The following is a 22528-nucleotide window of genomic DNA, read 5'->3' as shown; positions in this document are numbered from 1 at the left end:
GTTCGGTGAGCGGAAGATCTCGTCGCTGCTTTTTGCGGATGACGTAGTTCTTCTGGTGCCATCGAACAGGGACCTCCAACAAATGCTGGGATGGTTCGCGACCGAGTGTGAAGCAGCAGGGATGCGGATCAGCACCTCCAAGTCAGAGTCCATGGTCCTCGCTCGGAAAAAGGTAGAGTGCCTTCTCCGGGTTGGGGAGGAGGTCCTGCCCCAGGTGGAGGAGTTTAAGTATCTCGGGATCTTGTTCATGAGTGAGGGTAGGATGGAACGTGAGATCAACAGGCGGATCGGAGCAGCGTCAGCAGTGGTGCGGGCGCTCAACCGATCCATCGTGGTGAAGAAGAAGCTGAGCCGGAAGGCAAAGCTCTCGATCTACCGGTCAATCTACGTCCCAGTCCTCACCTATGGCCATCAACGTTGGGTGATGACTGAAAGAATGAGATCGCGGATACAAGCGACTGAAATGAGTTTCCTCCATAGGGTGGCCGGGCTCAGCCTTAGAGATAGGGTGAGAAGCCCGGACATCCGGGAGGAGCTTGGAATAGAACCGCTGCTTCTCTACATCGAGAGGAGTCAGTTGGGGTGGCTCAGGCATCTGGCTAGGATGCCTTCCGGAAGCCTCCCTTTAGAGGTGTTCCGGACATGTCCCACCGGGAGGCGGCCTCGTGGCCGGCCCAGGACTAGGTGGAGAGATTACATCTCTTGCTTGGCTTGGTAGCGGCTGGGGGTCCCCCCGGAGGAGCTGATGGAAGTGGCCGGTGAGAGGGCTGTCTGGACATCCCTCCTGAAGCTGCTGCCCCCGCGACCCGGATCCGGATAAGCGGGAGAAAACGGAACGGAACAGAATCCTGGTGGCCCAAATGGTCTGACTGCGAAGTCATGATCTGGACTCTGGATCATGCTTCAGGATCAGGGATGTGCATTAGCACACCTTGGTCTCTTGGTGGCACCTTGTCTCTTCTGGTGCTTCTGTGGTTTTTGTTTTGTCTGTTGCACGAACGGCTTGAAGACAGTCTGAAAACAGCAGCCCTCCTCTCTTTTCCTCCTCCTGTTTTCTTTGGTAGTACCGGTAATAGAAAAGACCTGTGTCTGTTTGCAGGTAACCACATGCTGCTGCGAGTGTTACCGTCAGTCTATCCCAGACAGCCAGAGGCCATCCACTGTCACCTCCACAGCCTCCTTGCCATGATGCTGCAACTGGAGAGCCCAGAGCAGCAGCACCTAATCCACCTCATTCAGGCTGTGGCAGAGAAACATCCAGTGGTGAGTATTTGGGTGGCTGTTGTGCATAATAGTGTCATGCTCAGAAAAGCCTCCATTAAAGTGAGTTTATCCACAGTTGTCATGATACTGTTGACAACTCCGTTGATCACTCTGTGTTGGATCACAAAACTGTAAAAGCAGCGGCCCTGAAACACGTCATTAAACACGTATTATTGCAGTTTCGAGCAGACATTTCCAAATCATGTCTAACTGAACCTGAGCTGAGCTCTTTTCTGTTTAACCCGGCCAGGTGGCCAGTGAAATGCGTGCTAGTACATTTGGCCCAGAGTCAGCGGAGCAGGAAGTCCCTGCATCAGTCATCACACAATGGAGATCTGATCTGTCCACCTCCAGACTCAGAGATGCTGTCCTGTTGTGACTGCAGACACACTATTCTCACTCTAGTGAGCAGATAAAAAGCTTCCCATGAGGCCTCGGTTAAGGCCGTGAAGTGCTGACTCACATGTGTGCGGGGCTGGCAGTGCCCTGCTTTGTTAGCGTGATCCAGTCCAGTCTGGTGCAACACAGTGTGACCAGTACAGATAATGAAGGGACACAGTCAAGCTTTGTTCATGGCTCGGTTCATGAGGTGCCAGGTCTCTCTGCTCACTTCCAGCTGAAGACTGAAGACATCTCAGGCTGTGTTTGTGATGTGAGTATCAAAATAAGGATAGTTAACATCCTTTCTGGTTTATCTGTGTGTGTCCCCACAAAGATTTTGAGCCCTCAGGTGCCCCGGCTGGTCAGTTACCTGGAATACCAGTGTCTCAGCGAGGCCCTACTGGGCGCACTGGTGGACGTGTCCCAGGCCAGTCCTTCCTCTCTCTTCGGGCTCCTGCCAGCACTAAGGATTGTGGGACAGCAGTTCCCTGCTCTTCTGGGTCACGTGGCAAAAATCCATGGTTCCGTTGGTGTCATCAGCAAGGTACAGACACATGCCAACAAGAACACACACACACATAAACATATTCAGTGTATAAATGTATACACACATCTCTGTCTTTGTGAGTGCTCACATGGACGTAATCCAGCCCTGTCCTCAGCTTCTGACCCTGTTTCTGACTCAATCTAAGTTCTGACCTGAACCAATCCAAGTGTGAACCCTTAGACACAACTTTGAAGTTGCGAGGACCAGACAAAATGCCCTCACTCTGCTTGATAAATGTGAATTCTTGTGCTCATTGTGGAGCATATACCAGCCAACACACCAACACACAGACACACAGACACACATACACACATATACACACAGCATGAGTGATTACTTTAATGAGTGGAGATGGACGGGCTGAGCCTGCCTGACTTGTCCTCTGTTGTGCTGCCAGGAATAAAACCCTCACTGCTGGACACATCCGGAGGTTGTGACTGTTGTCTTTATCTGGTGTGTGTAGCCTAGACAAACATGTCTCCTCCTCAGAGTTCAGTGTCTGCACAGCTCAGTGAAGATCAACACAACAATGTGTGAACACATGAACTGGGATTCTTCAGTGCTGTAGGAACCAGAGCTGGTGATTACAGTTCATTTAGCTTCAGTATCGCTGAAGGGCTGCAGAGCAAGGAAAGGATGTGCTGACACCATCAGCATGTACACACACACGTGCACGCATACGTTGAAAGGTCAGCAGTCAAGTCTTTTCAGCTGTGGAACCTGTGAGCCCGCTCCTCCATGCTGTCCCACGCTCCTTCTGTCAGCCAGCACTACTTAGCTCAGATTTGGCTGTCCCAAGACCAGGTCTGTGTTCCCAGAGGACGAGTCTCTCCACAGACCTGGGGCACTAAACACCAGGTCCTGTCAGGACTACAGGCAACCAGTGTGGTTGTAGTCTGAGGCTGTGCAGAAGTGACAGGAAAGTGCTTAAATACTCATAAGAGAGGGTAGGAAGCGTACAAGGACACGAATCAGGGCACTACAGGAGAATGATGAGGAACGGGTCAAATCATTGTGTGTATGCGGATCGTGTTGAGCACAACCATGTGACCATACACACACACACCCACCCACACACACAACAGGTCTACCCATCAGCTGCAACATAGACTGCAGAATCTTAAGCAGCTAAAAAGAGAAGGACTAGGACATCCTGATAGGGTTTATATTTCAAAAGCGTCCATCTTTATGAAGTCATCAGCATGTGTCTGCAAAAGTGAAATCACTGCATCATACAATGATATCACACACTGCTGTCAGTACATTGTCATGTATTGACAGTGATGAAGGTGATGGCTGGATGGGGTTAGGGCACCCCACTCCCACAGGGACCATTTAGGGCCAATTTCCATCTAATTCATGGAAAATTAAAAGGGAAAAGTGGAAATCTGGGAAGAGCTTGTTGAGCTGATGCACATATTTGTTCTGTCCCTCCTCATGTTGGAACCATTTGTAAACTAAGCCAGGCAGTTTCTGGGAAATGCCTCCACAGAGGCCTCCTGGTGATGGCAGCAGATAGTTTCTGCTGTGGCTATGTGCCCCACACAAATGCTCTCACACACTTTCAAACAGAGATGCATTTGTCTTCTGTTGCACAACTCTCTCTGGCTCCTGGAGCCTCTGATCCTAAGGGGGAGTCATTACAGGCTGTGGTTGCATCAGTGTGTGTTTGAGAAACAAACCCTGAGACTCCATAACTGTGGTGGATCCTGGCTTACTTTAACTCACATCAGCTGAAGTTGGGGGTTCTTGTTGCAGTTTGAAGGTCTGATTCTTCTTTTTGGCTCATTTGATAAAGAAGTTGAAACTCCTGAATTGTGTTGTCACATTACAGCATCAAAGTTTCCAGAGAAGTCTCATCTCAGGAGGATCTTTAACTGGAGCAGCTGCCTCCCAGTTTATACTGGAACTGTCATCTCTGAGGCTAAACTTAGATCAGAAATTCATGTCTTTCATGTCCATACTGTCACCATCCTGGACTGGCAAATGTTGGAACATCCTCTGTGTTTCCCAACAAGAGGCTGTTCTGGAGCCAACAGTCCAGTTTTAAAGGCTTCTAAAACGGAGGTCACTCTTCTGCAGACCTCCACAGGAAACTGAGCAGGAAAGGGAGAAAGACAGTGTTTTTGTTAATGTTTAGTTGTCAAGTAGAACACATATCCCAGCGCCGGAATGATGATGGACGGTCCAAATGTGCCCGATACAGAAATTTCCACATTTGTCATGAGGTTCCAGTGAGCAATGTGGGTTCAACACTTGTCAGGGATCAATGGAATCTTCCACTCTAACTGTTGTTGGACCAGTGATTTTTTTTATTGGTATTGTTTAATGTTCTGGTGGTTGTTTTACCTGTATTAAGACTGAGTGAGCCCTGAAACACACATTGATCTGCTCCTCTGGTCCTCTGCTCAAGTCTTCTCAATGGTCCAACGGCTGACAGCTTTTTTAGGGCACAGAGAGTAACAGAGACTTTTGTATTTGTCCATCAGTGTCTGTCTTTCACAGGTGGACATGTCTTTTCTACCAATTCAAACTCTGGGAGTTTGTAAAATCCCAGTTCAGTCAAAGCTATAATGTCAAATACAGCAGAAATATCCCAAATTGGTATTTTGATTATGGGAATTTGATGCTTCTGCTGCATACTTGTCAATCTTAACTTGATGAAAGTTTATTTGCATTCTATTGGTTTTTTCCCTGATCTTCAGGCAGAAGTTCTTCAGGTTGATGCATTACACTGAATTCCTGATTTACAACTTGTTAGCATACGTGTGAGTACCTGCTGGAGTAACGAGGGGCCTCGCTGAACATGTTTATGGCCCCCATGTTTTTCCACACACCTTTTATTTCCTAATTTACTGGCTTCACCTGCTCCCAACAAGAAAATGGATACCTTCTTCTGTCCCAGCATGCAGTAAAAAGAGCGACAAACCCATTTGTTGCCTCAACCCAAACACTGTGAGTAAGATGCTAGTCCTGTCCACATAACGATCAACTTCCAGCAACTTTACAAGCATATTTGTTGCAACTTGCATATTTACTGCATTACATCACAATATTACACCTGTTTAGGTTCCTTTTCATTTCCCTCTAATGTCCAATTTTAAAACAGAATGGTTCAGAAGAAAATAACTACATTACCCACAATCCTGCTGCTCATATCCAAACATCAGGAGCCACCACTAGCCAACCTGGCAGCTAAGTCAATGTGTGAAAGATGAGCTGATATTAGAGGGCATTTTCAGTAGGACCAGAATCAGTTGGGCTCAGTGATGCCAGAAATGTTACAAATGTTTTAAAATCCTCCATAAATCTGTCACACATTCTTCCACTATTTCTGAACTGTAGTTGACATGGGTGGATGCACAACACGGAAAATCAATTTTCCGTTTGATGTGCTAGACGAAATGGCAAATTTACGATCATTTTAAATCCACATCAGTTACATGCTGCTCGCCAAAACCTAATGATTGAGATTCAGAACGTCAGCTCTCTCATAACCACATCTATGTTTCTAAGACATTCCACAGACCCTAGCTATTCTCAGACCTAGACTCACCAGCATTTGATCCAGAGTCACCAGGATTTAATCTAGGAGCATCAAGGTTTGATCTATAGTAATAAGGGTTTGATCTAGAGTCACTAGGGTTTTGTTATGGTTTAACCAGGGTTTGATCCAAATGAACCAGTCAATGAATCCGATGAACCGCGCAGGAATCCAAGAACGTTCCTCTGGACCATATCCCTCCCAGTCTACCAAATACTGTATCCCTCTTCCACGACGGCTAGAGCAGAGAAGCCGCCTTACAGCATATACGGGTCCCTCCATCGATCAACTGAGGCGCGGGAGGGGGTGGCGCGGGGGGAACCAGTGGACTTACCTGAACAGGCTTGACCCTGGACACATGAAAGGTAGGGTGAATGCACATGGATCCAGGGAGCCAGAGTCTTACCACTGCCGGACTGATGATCTTCACGATGGGGAAAGGGCCAATGAATCTTCAAGCCAGTTTCCTAGATTCCACTCAAAGGGGCAGATCCCTAGTGGAGAGCCAGACCTTTTGACCAACTTGGTAGACCGTAGCTGGAGATCGATGTTGATTGGCAGCGACAGAATAACAGTCAGCAGCACGAAGAAGGGATGCATGCATTTGGTGCCAGGTGCGATGACAGCGGCGAATGAAGGCAAAAGTAGAAGGACCTCCTTTTCAAGGGCAGGAAAGAGCCAGGGTTGGTACCCATAACAACACTGAAATGGTGAGAAACCAGTGGCATATGAGGGAGTTGTGGGCAAATTCAACCCAAAGAATCTACTCCAACCAGGAGGAGCTGCTTGTCTGGCCTCTGCATCGGATGTGGCCATCATGGTCTCATGCTGCTGCAGAACCACCTCAGTCCTGTCAAGGCGAGCCAGTGGTGAGGGGCCATGTGCTGGATCCATACTTGGCCAGATTGTACTGACACGGTGTGATGGGATCCACTTGCAACACAGGAGTTCCGGACAGTTTTAATAAATATCTTTATTAAAAACTTGTGGGTAACAGCACGGTAGGTATCACAAACCTCTGTGGCATGCAAAAAAGAACACAAGAGGGCAAAGTCCAAACAAACACAAGACAAAAACTCTTGAATGGGGCCAGAAGGTTGTCAGGTTTACCAGGGCACTGACAGAGAAGATAAGTCCAAGGCAGGCAGGGTCAAAACCAGGATATCCGATCAAAGTGCTGGAGAGTCTGGCATGGAGCGATAACAATCTGGCAAGGCATGAATGTACAGTGAGTGTAGCAGTGGTTTAAATAGGCCTAACAGGGAGCCACAGGTGAAAATGATGAAGGCTGATCAGATGGGTGTGGAGGAGGGGCATGGCAGAGTGAGTGGAATTTTCCACCTCGGCATGAGAGCAGAAGACCAGGCAGTGTCAGATCTAGACTCACGAGGGTTTGATTCAGAGTCACCAGGGTATGATCTAGAGTGACCAGGGTTTGATCTATAGTCACCACATTTTGATCTAGCGTGACCAGGGTTTGATCTATAGTCACCACATTTTGATCTAGCGTCATCAGGGTTTGATCCAGAGTTATCTTGTTCTAAAGTCACCAGGGTTTGATCCGGATTCATCCAGAGTCACCAGGATTTGACTCATAGTCACCAGGGTTTGATCCAGAGTCACCAGAGTCTGATCTAGAGTCACCAGGGTTTGATCCAGAGTCACAAGCGTTTGACAAAGTCACCAGAGTTTGAATCAAACAAAGTCACTTCAAGATTTGAAATGTGGGTGAGCTTGTAAATTCTAATCACCAGCAGGTCAAGTGTTGGAACCGTAAAATTGGTCTGGTTGCATCAGCTGTAGAAAAACTGTAGAAAAACCGAGTAAACCCAGTTCCACCGCTGTACACCAGTACAATGTATTTGACAACATTTTGCTGAAATCTTTATTCTGTCTCTAGGCTCACGCTCACAGTTCTCTGGTCTACCTGGTGTCCCTCATGGGCAGTGTGGAGCACAGCATTCACCATATGTTGCTGCTGGAGATCAGAGCTCTAACTGACCGTTACCCATCATTGCTGGGAGGTGGCACTAAAGATATCTACAGGATGAGCAACTCCTTTACAGCGATTGCCAGGCAGCTGGGACGGAGACTGGAGGACAATACAACCTCACACTGCAGGTCATCAATGCTTTATATCATATCACACATTAACACATTGACCTCATTGACCAACAGAATGTTCTATTCAGACTGTGTGGATAACAGCAACAGTAGTTAATGCTAACAGAAGCACAGCCAATGTGTATGTTTAGTATGAATGTGAATGAGAAACAAGAGCATAATCTATTGGGGACAACGTTTCCATAGTAGCGGAGATTCCTGGATTGTATTTTGAGCTACAGAGAGAGCCTGAGACATTAGGAGAACCAGCCTGGTTCTGGCAGCCTGTGGAGCAAACAGAGTGTTTAATGAGCTCATGAAGCAAATGACATAGGCAGACCGAGAAGAGATGAATAACATGATTAGAAAGCAAAAAACAGAGGAGAAAGTTTTCAGAGGGAGGACAACAAGACAAAGACAGATGATGGTCATGCTGAGAAATGCTGGGAAGGGAGGGGGGAGACGTGACTGAAATCAATTCAAATATGTCTGGACAGTTTCAACTCACGTGCCCTCCACCTCCAACCCGTGTGTTACAGGATACACGAGGCCTCTTCTCCCTCTGTGTCTCCTGCAGGAGGCAATAGAACTGAGCAGCAGCTGCAGGTGAGCAACAAGGCCTTTGAGGACAAAATGATGGAGGAGGCAGGGCAGCAGGGAGCCCCACCCACACCAGAGAGACACTACGGTCTGACCCAGGCAGTTAGAGAAGAGCGCCGAGAGATAAGGTTCAACAGGTTAAACTTCTGCTCTTGCAACAGTTTGGAGACCAAATACTTGGCAACTGTGATCACATGTAATTACCTCCAATCACCTGTGATCACCGGTAATTACCTCTAGTCACCTGTGATCACCAGTAATTACTTTCACTCACCTGTGATCACCTGTAATTACCTCTAGTCACCTGTGATCACCTGTAATTACCTCCAGTCATCTGTGATCACCTATCATCACCTGTAATTACCTACAGTCACCTGTGATCACCTGCAATTACCTGTAATTACCTCTAGTCACCTGTAATCACCAGTGATCACCTGTAATAATCTGTAAGTACCCGTGATCACCTCTTGTCACCTGTAATCACCTGCAATCACTTGTCTTCACTGTGATCACCTGTAGTCCCATGTGATCATCTGTAATCACCTTTAGTCACATGTTAACACCAGTAATCATTTGGGAATGATCCTGATGATGTTAGTGTGCCAAGTTTCCTGGAGATGATTCTACAGAAACTAAGGCCTTCTTCCACAGCTTTTCAGAAACGGGCAGAGGATTTTCCTCATCCTGTTGTCTTCCTCAGATCGACGAGTCTGGCTCTTCATGCTGTGCGCTCGTGGTCCATCAGCTCTGACACCGGCGAGGATAATGAAGGAAATCAGGCCGCCAGTAACTCAGAGAACAAAGTGATCAACTCTGAGACCACCACCGCCCCTGCCCCTGATACAGGGCTCACAGAGCCTGAGAGGATGGACAGAGATGGAAAAGAGGAAGAAGAACAGCCCGACAAACTCTTCATCCACTTGAGAGACAACATGGAGACCATCAGAGAATTTTGTAAAAGCCTGATGCATCAGATCCCTACCCCGGACCACTGCACCATCGAAGGTAGTTCTCTGGTGTGTGTGTGTGTGTGTGTGTGTGTGTGTGTGTGTGTGTGTGTGTGTGTCGTTTGTCGTTTGTGTGTGTTTGGACTGAACTATCTTTACGTGTGACAGACTCAAACTCAACTGGAGGCCGTGTGGCCAGGCTGTCATTCTCCTGTCCTGTAAAGAGTCCCTACTGTCTGTATGCCAAGTCCTGCTTCTACCTAAGCAGCCGGCAACCTGACCTGTGGATCCACATCATGCTGCTGCAGCTACAGGTGCACCAACACATCAATCTTTAATCCATCTTTATTTATATAGCATCTGTTACAATCAAAGTTGTTTCTAGGCGCTTTCCAGAATCCCAGGGCCTGACCCCAAACAAGTAACAATGGCAAGGAAAAACTCCCCTTTAACAGGAAGAAACCTTGAGGACCAGGCTCATATAGGGGGACCCTCCTGTTGATGGCCGGCTGGGTAGATAGAGAGGAGAAAGGCGGAGGACAGGTAGAGGAGAGAATAAGTAAAGCATAGAAATACATAGAGAAATACATTATATTAGGTAAAATAAGCTGCCGGTAAAATTGAGTTGAGTGGGTCAGCGGGGTCAGAGGTCAGTAGGTCAGCATGGAGCTCTGAAGACGGCGATACCTGTAGATGAATACAGAAGGGGGGAAGCAGAAAAACTAAGTGTAATAAGTACTGTTTCTGTGCTATGGTGAGCTCTAAAACCTGACTGAAACATCTCAAACACTCAGTTTCTCTGCAGGTGCTCCAGTAACTGAGTCACCACCACCTTCTCAAGAATTTTAGAGATAAAGGGAAGGTTGGATATCGGCCTATAACTTGCTAATACGTCAGGATCCAGTGATGTTTTCTTTAGCAACGGCTTAATCACTGCCACCTTGTAGGACCGGGTTACATAACCTGTCACTATGGAACAATTGATCTGGTCCAGGATAGAGCTGCCTATCATTGGTAAAACATCCTTGAACAGGTGTTTTGGGATGGGATCTAAAAGACATGTGGTAGACTTGGATTTCTGAATTAGTGAAGACGCCTCAGAAAAATATATAGGGGTGAAGGAGTTTAAGGGCTTGTTGGAGACCCCTTTGTATGTTCCCACAGTCAGCACTTCTGGTGATGGTCCAGTTGTTGGGATGGCCTGGTTGGCTTTTTCTCTGATAGCTAGAACTTTATCATTGAAGAAGCTCATGAAGTCTTCACCACTAAGGGAAGAAGGTAGATACATGGAAGATACGTGGATCTAAAACGCTGTGATTCTTGGTTAATTTGCCCACAGTGCTGAAAAGAAACCTGGGGTTGTTCTTGTTTTCTTCAATTAAAGAAGAAAAATAAGCTGTTCTCGCCTAACAGAGGGCCTTTTTGTAAACTACCCGACAGTCTTTCCAGGCTACATGATAGCTCTCTATTTTACAAGAATACCACTTCCTTTCTAGTCTTCGCACTTTCTGCTTGAGGGCCCTAATGTGTGAATTATACCAGTGGGTGTCTGTGTAGATTCTCAATCATCCAGTTCATCGTTATCCAAGGTAGTTCTCTCTGTCAACTGGACTGTGTTTCTTCTCTTTGAAGACATTTCGCCTTCTATCCAGAAGGCGTCTTCAGTTCACTTCAGGCTTCTGAACTCGTTTGGGACCGAGCTTGAAAATATAGCCCCTGTGGACCATTGGCATGTTAATGATCTGAGTGGTCACCTGAGAGTCATTGGCAGGGTTGTTGGTTGGGTCGTTCACCTATTTTCGGTTGAGGTGTTGGTGAGTCACCAGGTCTCCTGGAATGGTTTGAATGTTTGGTTTGTTGTTGGAAGGAGTGGAGGACTGCATTGTACGTGGGTGACAGGAAGTGCCTCAGCCCACCACCTCAGTTTAAGGATGGTTTTTCCAATTTGACATAGATAGCTTCCTTGACACCACTCTCAAACCAGCTGTCTTCTCTGGCCAGTATCCGTATTTGGCTGTCCTCGATGGAGTGCCCGCTCTCCTTTAGGTGTAAGTGGACTGCTGAGTCCTGACCTGAAGAGGTGGTACATCTGTGTTGTGTCATTGTTCTGTGGAGAGGTTGTTTGGTTTCCCCAATGTACAGTTCCTTGCATTCCTCCTGGCACTGTACAGCCAGGAGCCTGTATACCAGGGAGCACACCTCCTCTGATTTACTATTTTCTTTTTCGGGGAGCAACAGAATCAAGCATGATTCTCAGTGAGGTTGCTTCACCTTCAGCAATAGAGTCAACCTCTGCAGGGCTAAGATTATAATAATTGAGCCCTGGAGAAGCACACGGTGGTCCCGGGATGAGCACAGGGATCACTTCCTCAAACAAAGCTACAGCATTATCTGAAAGACATCTGCTATAGTAAGACTTTGTTCTGAGCATAGAAGAATCCTTAATCATAAATGTCTAGCAGGGGGCCGATATACAACTACAAACAAAAGTGGCTTTTCTGTCCTCTGGTTCAGATGGGTGATGTCAAGAGTCAGGCTTTCAAATGAACTGGAACCATGTTTTGGTCTAGGATTAATTAATAACTTGGAGTGACAGATTGATGCCACTCCCCCTCCTCAACCAGTAACAGGAGGAATATGATAATTAAGATGGGTAGGAGGAGTAGATTTGTTTAGGCTAACATTCTCCTCCTCCTGAAGCCAGGTCTCAGTTAGACAAAATAAATCAATGTGATGATCCGTTATCAGGTCATGCACTAACAGGGATTTGCACAAAAGAGATCTAATATTTAATAGTCCACATTTAATTGTGATATTAGTTTCTGTCACAGCCCCAGTTCCCTCCTGTCCCTCTGCCCCAGTAATTTTCCACTCTCCCTGCCTCTGCTGCACTCTACCTGCCAGCCACTCCCCCCCCGTCAGCTCAACTCCACTCACCTGCAAGCACAGCTGCAGCTTATTCCCAATGAGCCCTGCTTATAAGCCTCCCCTGCACTCTCAGTCTTTGCCAGATTGTTCTTCTGCTTTGATGCGAGACTTTCCAGCGTTATTTCCCTGCCGGATTCCCTGTTATCGACCCTGCCTGTCTTCGTTCTGCCTGCCTCGCCTGTTCCCCGGACAACCTACCTGCTTTCTGCCTCAGCATTTCTGGTTCCTCTCTGCTCGCCTGGTTTTGATTTCTCCGCCTGGCCCCGACTTCGCTGCTGCTCGTCCCCAGTCTGCTCCGCTACATCGTCAGCCTCATCTCCTGTAAGACCCTCTCTGTCACTCCTGCCCGCTGTCAGCGGAACTGCACGGTTCCGAGGATTTACGTCCTTCCCCCCTGGTTCCGCATTCCGGCTCTGCTCGACCCACTCCCCGAGCCTGCAACCCATAGACTTTGTGTGGGCCCTGAGCCTGAAGAACGGACTATTTCCTGTGTTTCCTTGTCTGCCTGAGTTCCTGTTTGCCCGTGTGCTAATAAAAGTCATTACCACGGTCCAGTTTTCCAGAGTGCTGCTTTTGGGTCCTAATCGCACCCATCACAGTACAATCTGGCCAAACATTGACCCAGCACACTCATCACCACCTCAGTCTCGCTTGGACCAACTGGAGGGGAGGCTCCAACAATTCGAGGCCCAGCTAGCCTCCAACACTGCAGAGGCTCGGCAGACGGCGTCGGCCCTGGAGTGGGTATTAACGTCAGTAGCCACCCAGGTCCAACAGCTGACGGTCTCAGTGACCCAACCGGGCGCTCCTGTTCCTGCTCCAGCTCCTCGTCCTCTGGTTCCTGTGCCCCCACCAGGCACTGCTCCAGAGCCCCGGGTGGGAGCCTGTTTCTCAGGGCCTGGAGGCCACCGGGGGACTCATGAGTGTGAAGCGAGGAAGTCGGCCCTTTGCTGACTACGCTATCGACTTCCGTACCCGGGCCCGGCTTAGTGACTGGAACCAAGCAGCCCAGTGCGACGCCTTCCTCCATGGACTAGCACCATACATAAAGGATGCGTTGGTTTCCTATGATCTTCCACCCTCCCTCGATGGACTCATAGAGCTGACTTCTAGGCTGGACAGGCGCATCCAGGCAAGGAGGAGGGAGCTACGCCAGGGAGGGGCGGAGCAGCCTGCGAGGGTCTCCAGTCGCTCCCAACCTGCTCACAGGGCCTGCATCTGGGGGGGGCCGATCCCATGCAGGTGGGACGCACCAGCCTGACTCCTGAGGAGCAAGAGCGACGACGCCAGGGGAACCTCTGCCTCTACTGAGGCCAGGCTGGACACTTCGTCTCTCGTTGCCCAGTAAAAGCGAGGGCTCAGCAGTAAAAGGGGGCGTACTGCTGAGTTGGACTCAAGACTCTGCCCCCTGCCCACGGCCATTGTTTCACATCCGGCTCCTGTTGGCGGGGGTTCTCACACCTTCGCCACCTTCATAGACTCTGGGGCGGCTGTCAGCCTGATCGACAAGGAGCTCGGCGTCCAGCTGGGTATCGACCAGGTTTCCTTACCACATTCTGTTCCTGCCAGCGCCCTGGATGGCCATCTCCTGGGGACCGTCACTCACCAGACCACGCCCATCCGCATGCTTCTGTCCGGCAACCATCACGAGACCATACAGTTCCACGTCTTGAAGTCACCTCACCTCCCACTCATCCTTGGCTATCCCTGGCTCCGTCGTCACAACCCCCACATTGATTAGGCTACGGGGTCCATTCTGGGGTGGAGTTCCTCCTGTCACCAGGGTTGTCTTCATCAAGCGGTTGCACCTCTACTGTCTGTCAGATCCAGTCCGACCGCCAACCTGTCTGGGGTGCCCTCCGAATATCACGACTTCCAGGAGGTGTTCAGCAAGGCTAAGGCTTCCTCCCTGCCCCCTCATCGGCTGTATGACTGCGCCATAGACCTTCTGCCCGGCACCGCGCCTCGTCTCTACTCCCTGTCTGCGCCAGAGAGAGAGGCCATGGAGGCCTACATTAATGACGCTCTGGCCGCCGGGATCATCCACCCCTCCTCATCGCCTGCTGGGGCGGGGTTCTTCTTTGTGGAGAAGAAAGACGGGTCCTTAAGGCCCTGCATTGACTATAGGGTCCTCAATGATATCACCGTCAAGAATCGGTACCCTCTCCCACTCATCGCTTCAGCCTTTGAGCTGCTTCAGGGGGCCAAGGTTTTCACCAAGTTGGATCTCCGCAATGCCTACCACCTAGTCCGGATCCGGGAGGGGGATGAGTGGAAGACTGCCTTCAACACACCCACTGGACACTATGAGTACCTGGTCATGCCTTTCGGCCTTACTACTGCCCTGGCCGTATTCCAGGCACTCATTAATGACATTTTAAGAGACATGCGCAACAAGTTTGTGTTTGTCTATCTGGATGATATCTTGATCTTCTCCCAGTCCAAGGAGGAACATGTGCATCATGTCCAGGCCGTCCTCCAACACCTGCTGGAGAACTCGCTGTTTGTGAAAGCTGAAAAGTGTAAATTCCATGCTACCTCCATCTCTTTCCTGGGATACATTATCAGTCAAGGCAGTGTGGAGATGGACCCCTCCAAGGTCTCTGCCGTCACCTCCTAGCCCGTACCCGAGTCCCGGAAACAGCTGCAACGGTTCCTGGGATTCGCCAACTTTTACCGAAGGTTCATCCGGAGATACAGCACCGTGGCCGCTCCACTCACTGCTCTTACCTCCTCCAAGGTACCCTTCCGTTGGTCTCCGGCTGCCAGGGAGGCTTTCCAGGACCTCAAGGCCCAGTTCACCTCAGCTCCAATTCTCCTGGTTCCCGATCCTCAGAAGCAGTTCATAGTGGAGGTGGACGCCTCTGACGTGGGGGTTGGAGCCATTCTCTCTCAACGCTCTGCAGATGACCAGAAAATGCACCCCTGTGCCTTCCTCTTCCCCGACGTCTGTCTCCAGCAGAGAGGAATTATGACATCTGGAACCGGGAGCTATTGGCCGTGAAACTGGCATTGGAGGAGTGGCGTCACTGGTTGGAAGGGACTAAATTGCCCATCCTGGTGTGGACGGACCATAAGAACCTGGAGTACATCCGCTCAGCCAAGAGACTGAACTCCCGTCAGGCCAGGTGGTCATTATTTTTTCCCCTGTTCAACTTTTCCCTCTCCTATCGGCCAGGCTCCCACAATGTCAAGCCTGACGCCCTATCCCGCCAGTTTTTGGGAACGGAAGACACTGCCCTAAACCCAGACACCATTCTCCCTGCTCCCTGCCTGGTGGCTTCCCTCACCTGGGAGGTAGAGGAGCGTGTAAAAGCTGCTATGGAGAATCAGCCTGGTCCCAGCTCCTGTCCTCCTGACCACCTGTTTGTCCCGGAGGGCCTGAGGTCTGACATCCTATAATGGGCCCACGGCTCCCGGCTCACTTGTCACCCAGGCATTTGGCGTACCAAAGAGGTCCTGCAGCGACGATTCTGGTGGCCCACTTTAGAGGAGGACACGAAAGAGTTTGTCAATGCCTGCCTGATCTGTAGTCAGCACAAGCGCTCCCACCAGGCCCCTGCCGGTTACCTGCAACCTCTGCCTGTGCCATATCGGCCCTGGTCCCATATTTCTCTGGACTTTGTTACCGGTCTGCCACTGTCGGGCGGATTCACCAGCATCCTGACAGTGGTAGACCGTTTCAGCAAGATGGCCCACTTTGTGCCCCTACCCAAGCTTCCATCGGCCAAGGAGACGGCCGAACTAGTTCTACAGCACATATTTCAGCTCCACGGCCTTCCGTCTGATGTGGTCTCTGATTGGGGTCCCCAGTTCACATCCATATTCTGGCGGGAGTTCTGCAGCCTCATCGGGGCCACCGTAAGCTTGTCCTCTGGTTTCCACCCCCAATCCAACGGCCAATCGGAGAGGATGAATCAAGAGATGGAGACGGTGCTTCGCTGCATGGCGTCCAGAAACCCCACCACTTGGTCCAAGCAGCTACTGTGGGTAGAATACGCCCACAACACCTTAACCAGCTCTGCCACGGGACTTTCCCCCTTCCAGTGCGCCTACGGCTTCCAGCCACCGCTGTTTCCGGCCCTGGAGAAGGAAGCTTCCTGTCCGTCCGTCAAGGCCTTCATCCACCGTTGCCGCCAGACCTGGACCCAGGCCAGGGCTGCTCTCCTACGGGCTGCTGACCGTTACTCGACGGCCGCCAGCCGCTGTAGTTCCCAGGCTCCCAAGTACCAGGTGGGCCAGAAAGTATGGCTCTCGACCCGAGACCTTCCCTTGAGGGTGGAGTCTAAGAAGCTGGCGCCCAAGTTCATCGGGCCGTTTGTTATTGTGAAGGTCGTCAACCCTGCGGCTGTCAGACTCAAGCTGCTCTGGACCATGCGGATCCACCCAACCTTCCATGTCTCGAGGGTCAAGCCGGTTCGTGAAAGTCCATTGATGCCTGCTTCTGAGCTGCCACCACCTCCACGGATTATTGATGGGGGTCCTGCCTTCACAGTTCGCCGCCTAATTCGCTCCCGCCGCCATGGAAGGGGTCTTCAGTATCTCGTAGACTGGGAGGGATACGGCGCAGAGGAGAGGTCATGGGTCCCGGCCCGTCACATCCTGGATGCACAGCTCATCCGCGAGTTCCATCGCTGTCACCCTGACCAGCCCTCCAAGATCCCCAATGCTGTTGGGGGTGCCAATTTAGAGACCCTGTCATCCGAGGCATCCAGCGATGAGGAAGCTGAGACGGGGTCCTCAGAAGAATTTTAATTTTAGATTTAGAATTAATTTTAATTTTAATAAGATTATGGTGATTGACCGCTCCCCTGCTCTGTGCTTGATGAACTTAACCATGGAACAGAGACTACCTCTATAGAGTTAAATATGTTATTGTTGGTGGATGAGGGTTCTATGGAAGCGGCAGAGAGGTGTGTTAGACTACAACTCTGCATCCTGATCTGGACCCTGGTTTGTCAGGTCACATTGGGTCTAATAAAATTGCCCAAGTTACTAGAGATGAGGGAGGCACCATCCTGGGTGGGATGGACACTGTCTCTCCTAATCAGACCAGGTTTTCCCCAAAAACTGTTCCAATTGTCTACAAAGGACACCTGATTTTTGGGGCACCACCGTGACGGCCAGCGACGAAGCGACGACATGCGACTAAACATTTAATTGCTGGCCAGTTTGGGGAGAGGACCAGAGAATGCTACGGAGTTCGACATCATTTTTGTGTAGTTGCACACCACCTCTGTTAATTTTGGTAACCTCCGACTGACGAAGCCGGGTGTCGTTTGCTCCGACATGAATAATAACTTTACTGAATTTACATTTACTTCTCGCCAGCAGCTTTAGATTGGCTTCTATGTCGCCCACTCTGGCCCCCGGAATGCACTTAACTATGGTCGCTGGAGTCGGCTTCACGTAGCGCAAAACAATTACCAGGGTCGGTTTCTCAGCGGGTGTGCAGCAGGAGCTGAATGATTTCCATTTTTTTTATCCAATGTCTAATATGTGATATTTCCTTTTCCTCTCCTATAATTACTCTCCTTGTCTTTTCTCATGGTCACATTTATTTGGCTCAGTGTAAGTCCAGCATTCCTCTGTGCTCCAAGGACGATGGTGTGGAGAAACTGTCTTCACTCTGGGAGAAGATACAGCTGAAAGGAGCGCACAGCTTCCCAATGACCATGACGCAGCACGCCACACTGCAGCAAAAGGTACCAGAGTTCTCTGTTCTGCCAAACGGTGCACTGTGAATGTAGAACAAAAACTGTTTTTAGTTAGTTACAGGCACGCTATGCTGCTGTCATCCAGTCACAGCAGTGGAAGAAAACATTGACCTGACATTTGTTACTGCAGAAACCAGGAGGGATTTTTAACATTTTGAAGAACTGATTTGATTTAACTGTCAAAGGTCACCGTTGCTACTGCTGCTGCTTACATTCTCTGTTTCTTCTTGTTTTAAAATTGCTGCCTCAGACTCTGCTCATCAACAGCTTTACTTCTCATTTTGTTCCTCCTTTGTTGTTATTTCTTGTGTAGTTTTTATGCCCCCCCGTATTCATCTACAGGTATCACTGCCTTCAGAGCTGCATGCTGCCCTACTGACCTCCAACCCCACTGACCCACTCAACTCGACTCTACCGGCAGCTTATTTTACTTAATATAATGTATTTCTGTGTGTATTTCTTTATTCTACCTATTCTCTCCTCTGCCTGTCCTCTCCCTTCTCCTCTCTCTCTACCCAGCTGACCATCAGCAGGAGGGTCCCCCTACATGAACTCTGTAAAGTGCCTAGAAACAATTTTGATTGTAACAGACGCTATACAAATAAAGATTGATTGATCAGTCTGCATACACACCTCACTGGAGTCTCAAAGTGCATCAGTCCCAGTTTGAGGTCAGCAGATCAGTGGATTTCTTTATTCATTTAATCTTCAAGGACCTGCTGCCCCCCTCCTGGGCTACCACCTTATCGTGGTGGAGGGGTTTGCATGTCCCAATGATCCTAGGAGCTCCGTGGTCTGGGGCTTTATGCCCCTGGTAGGTCCACCCAATGCAGAGAGGTCCTAGGTGAGGGATCAGACAAAGCGTAGCCCAGGACCCCCTAATGATGAGTAACAATATTGGTTCCAAGTTTCACTTGCCTGGATGCGGGTCACCGGGGCCCCCTCCTGGAGCCAGGCCTGGGGGCGGGGCACATTGGCGAGCGCCTGGTGGCCGGACCTCTGCCCATGGAGTCTGGCCGGGCACAGCCCGAAGAGGCAACACGGGACCCCCTTGGGCTCACCACCTGCAGGAGGGGCCAAGGGGGTCAGGTACATTGTGTGTTGGGTGGCGGCCGAAGGCAGAGACCTTGGTGGTCTGATCCCCGGCTGCAGAAACTAGCTCTAGGGACATGGGATGTGAAATGGAATTTGAGTGTGAAATGTAAATTGAGTGCAAAAGGAAGGGTTGAAATGGAAATTTAGGTAGGGTGTGGTGAAGACTGGGGGAGCAGAGGAGTCCGTTTGCCACCTCATGCATTTACAGGAAACAAAGGGGCCCTGAGGTTCAAAGGAGACCTGCGTCAAACAACTGAGGGGGCGGACATTCTCAGCCATTCAACTTCTTGCGCCGGCCGAAACACATGCTGTGGAGGCACCAAACACATGCGGTGCATGCAGCGCACACCTGCTGTGAAGACATCCTGTGTCCACGCCTCGGAGGCGGGCCTTCGGCTATATAAGATCAGAACTGTTTACGTTTAGGGAGAGATCTCTCTGCATGCATCCGTGTATGTATCCTGACCGACTGACTGGAATAAACCATCTCCTACGCAATAACTTAGATTCATCATTTACTTCTCCAAACGGCTAAAATTCTGCGACAGGATGTCACCTCTCTGATGGGAAAGGAGCCTGAGCTGGTGCTCAGAAGTTCCGACTAGATATAGTTGGCCTCACCTCAACGCATAGCAAAGGCTCTGGAACCAGTCTTCTCGAGAGGGGTTGGACTCTACCACTCTGGAGTTGCCAATGGTGAGAGGCGATGGGCAGGGGTGGCAATTCTTGTTGCCCCTAGCTCAGTGCCTGTATATTGGAATTTACCCTGGTGGATGAGAGGGTAGCCTCTCTTCACCTTCGGGTGGGGGGACGGATCCTGACTGTTGTTTGGGCCTATGATCCAAACAGCAGTTCAGCGTATCCACCCTTTTTGGAGTCTTTAGAGGGAGTGCTGGAGAGTGCTATTTCTGGGGGTTCCCTCGTCCTCCTGGGTGACTTCAATGCTCACGTTGGCAGTGACAGTGTGACCTGGAGAGGTGTGATTGGGAAGAACGGTCCCCCTGATTTGAACCCGAGTGGTGTTTTGTTGTTGGACTTCTGTGCTCGTCTCAGATTGTCCATTACAAACACCTTGTTCAGGCATAGAGGCGTCTACATGTGCACTTGGCACCAGGACACTTTAGGCTGCAGATCGATGATTGACTTTGTGGTTGTGTCATCGGATTTGCGCCCGCATGTTCTGGACACCCGGGTGAAGAGAGGGGCAGAGCTGTCAACTGATCACCACCTGGTGGTGAGTTGGCTCCGATGTTGGGGAAAGATGCCGGACAGACCCGGCAGACCCAAATGTATTTTGAGGGTCTGCTGGAACACCTGGCAGAGTTTCCTGTCAGAAGGAGCTTCAACTCACACCTCCGGGAGAGCTTTGACCATATCCCAGGGGAGGCGGGGGACATTGAGTCCGAGTGGACCATGTTCCATGTCTCCATTGTTAAGGCAGCTGACCAGTGCTGTGGCCGCAAGGTGGTTGGTGCCTGTCGTGGCGGCAATGCCCGAACCGTCAAGCTGAAGAAGGAGTCGTATCGGGCTTACTGGCCTGTGGGACTCCTGAGGCAGCAGATAGGTACTGGTAGGCCGAGTGGAGTGCAGCTACGGCGGTTGCCGAGGCAAAGACCCAGGCATGGGAAGAGTTCGGTGAGGCCATGGAGAACAACTTTCGGACAGCCTCGAAAAGGTTCTGGACCACCATCCGGCATCTGAGGAAGGGGAAGCAGTGCACTGTCAACGCTGTGTATAGTGGCGATGGTGTGCTGCTAACCTCAACTCGGGATGTTGTGGATCAGTGGATGGAATACTTCGAGGACCTCCTTAATCCCACTGATGCGCCTTCCAGTGAGGAAGCAGGGCCCGGGGACCTGGGGACAGGCTCTTGTATCTCCGGGGCTGAAGCTGCCGAGGTAGTCAAAAAACTCCTTGGTGGCAAGGCCCTGGGGGTGGATGAGATCTGCTCAGAGTTCCTGTCATGGTTGACTCGACTCTGCAACATCGTGTGGACATTGGGGGCGGTGCCGCTGGATTGGCAGACTGGGGTGATAGTCCCTCTTTTTAAGAAGGGGGACCGGAGGGTGTGTTCCAACTATAGGGGGATCACACTCCTCAGCCTCTCTGGTAAGGTCTATTCAGGGGTACTGGAGAGGAGGGTCCGCCAGATAGTCAAACCTCGGATTCAGGAGGAGCAATGTGGTTTTCGTCCTGGGCGTGGAACAGTGGAACAGCTCTACACCCTCAGCAGGGTCTTCGAGCATGCATGGGAGTTTGCCCAACCAGTCCACATGTGTTTTGTGGACTTGGAGAAGGCATTCGACCGTGTCCCTCGGGGGTTCCTGTGGGGGGGTTCCTCCGAGAGTATGGGGTGCCTGGCCACCTGATACGGGCCGTCCACTCCCTGTACAATTGGTGTAAGAGTTGGGTCCGCATTGCTGGCAGTAAGTCGAACTTGTTTCCAGTGAGGGTTGGTCTCCGCCAGGGCTGCCCTTTGTATCCGATTCTGTTCCTAACTTTTATGGACAGAATTTCTAGGCACAGTCATGGTGTTGAGGGGGTCCGATTTGCAGTAATGCGGACTCTGCACCGGTCCGTTGTGGTGAAGAGAGCTGAGCCAAAAGGCAAAGCTTTCGATTTACCGGTCCATCTTCGTTCCTACCCTCACCTATGGTCATGAGCTTTGGCTTATGACCGACAGAACAAGATCACAGGTACAAGCGGCCAAAATGAGCTTCCTCTGTAGGGTGGCTGGGCTCTCCCTTAGAGATAGGGTGAGAAGCTCTGCCATCCGGGAGGAGCTTGGAGTAGAGCCGCTGCTCCTCCGCGTTGAGAGGAGCCAGATTAGGTGGCTTGGGCTTCTAGTTAGGATGCCCCCTGGACGACTCCCTGGTGAGGTGTTCAGGGCATTTCTCTCCGGTACGAGGCCCCCAGGAAGACCCAGGACACGTTGGAGAGACTATGTCTCTCGACTGGTCTGGGAATGCCTATGGATCCCTCCGGACGAGCTGGAAGAAGTAGCTGGGGAGAGGGAAGTCTGGGCCGCTCTGCTTAGGCTGCTGCCCCTGCGACCCGACCCCGGATAACAGTAGAGGATGGTATGGTATGGTATGGTATGGTATGGTATGGTATGGACCTGCTGCCACCACCATCATCACCACCATCCACAGGGGAGATGGACCTTCTGGGCGACCTTGAGTGTTCCCTTTATTTCTGGTGGAGATTTAGTTTCCCTTCGTGTCTCTTCCATTAAGTTTAGAGTGATGAGGAACCTGAGCCACCCTTTCGTCTCCTCTGAAGCCATCAGCTTTCTCACAGCTGTCTTGGTGCCCTCCCACACTTGTCTCCTCACTCGCTGAGTTTGTGAGGACGAGCTGCTCCAGGCAGATTTCCAAATGTCATATTCCCTTCACCCTGGACT

The 22528-nt window shown here is 50.4% G+C and overlaps 1 protein-coding gene across 11 annotated transcripts in view; it reads left to right on the top strand.

Annotated features, from left to right (window-relative positions):
- The window catches only part of veph1 (ventricular zone expressed PH domain-containing 1), a 61300-nt gene that overhangs the window by 32349 nt on the left and 6423 nt on the right, over positions 1-22528 (top strand). For 7 of the 11 annotated variants that reach the window (XM_057050163.1, XM_057050162.1, XM_057050161.1 and 4 more), the window contains 8 exons: positions 1100-1263; positions 1880-1915; positions 1994-2188; positions 7636-7856; positions 8378-8575; positions 9139-9443; positions 9554-9699; positions 17884-18018. In XM_057050163.1, the coding sequence (XP_056906143.1) occupies positions 1100-1263; positions 1880-1915; positions 1994-2188; positions 7636-7856; positions 8378-8575; positions 9139-9443; positions 9554-9699; positions 17884-18018 (1400 nt within the window). Of the gene's footprint in view, positions 1-1099; positions 1264-1879; positions 1916-1978; positions 2189-7635; positions 7857-8377; positions 8576-9138; positions 9444-9553; positions 9700-17883; positions 18019-18372; positions 18668-22528 lie in introns of those variants that run through there. The other 4 variants (XM_057050172.1, XM_057050166.1, XM_057050167.1 and 1 more) reach the window with 4 other exon arrangements.

Source organism: Takifugu flavidus, chromosome 12, assembly GCF_003711565.1.
Source record: "Takifugu flavidus isolate HTHZ2018 chromosome 12, ASM371156v2, whole genome shotgun sequence".
NCBI classification, from domain to species: domain Eukaryota; kingdom Metazoa; phylum Chordata; class Actinopteri; order Tetraodontiformes; family Tetraodontidae; genus Takifugu; species Takifugu flavidus.
Note: the sequence above shows the minus strand (reverse complement) of the source record. Positions and strands in the feature narration are given on the sequence as shown.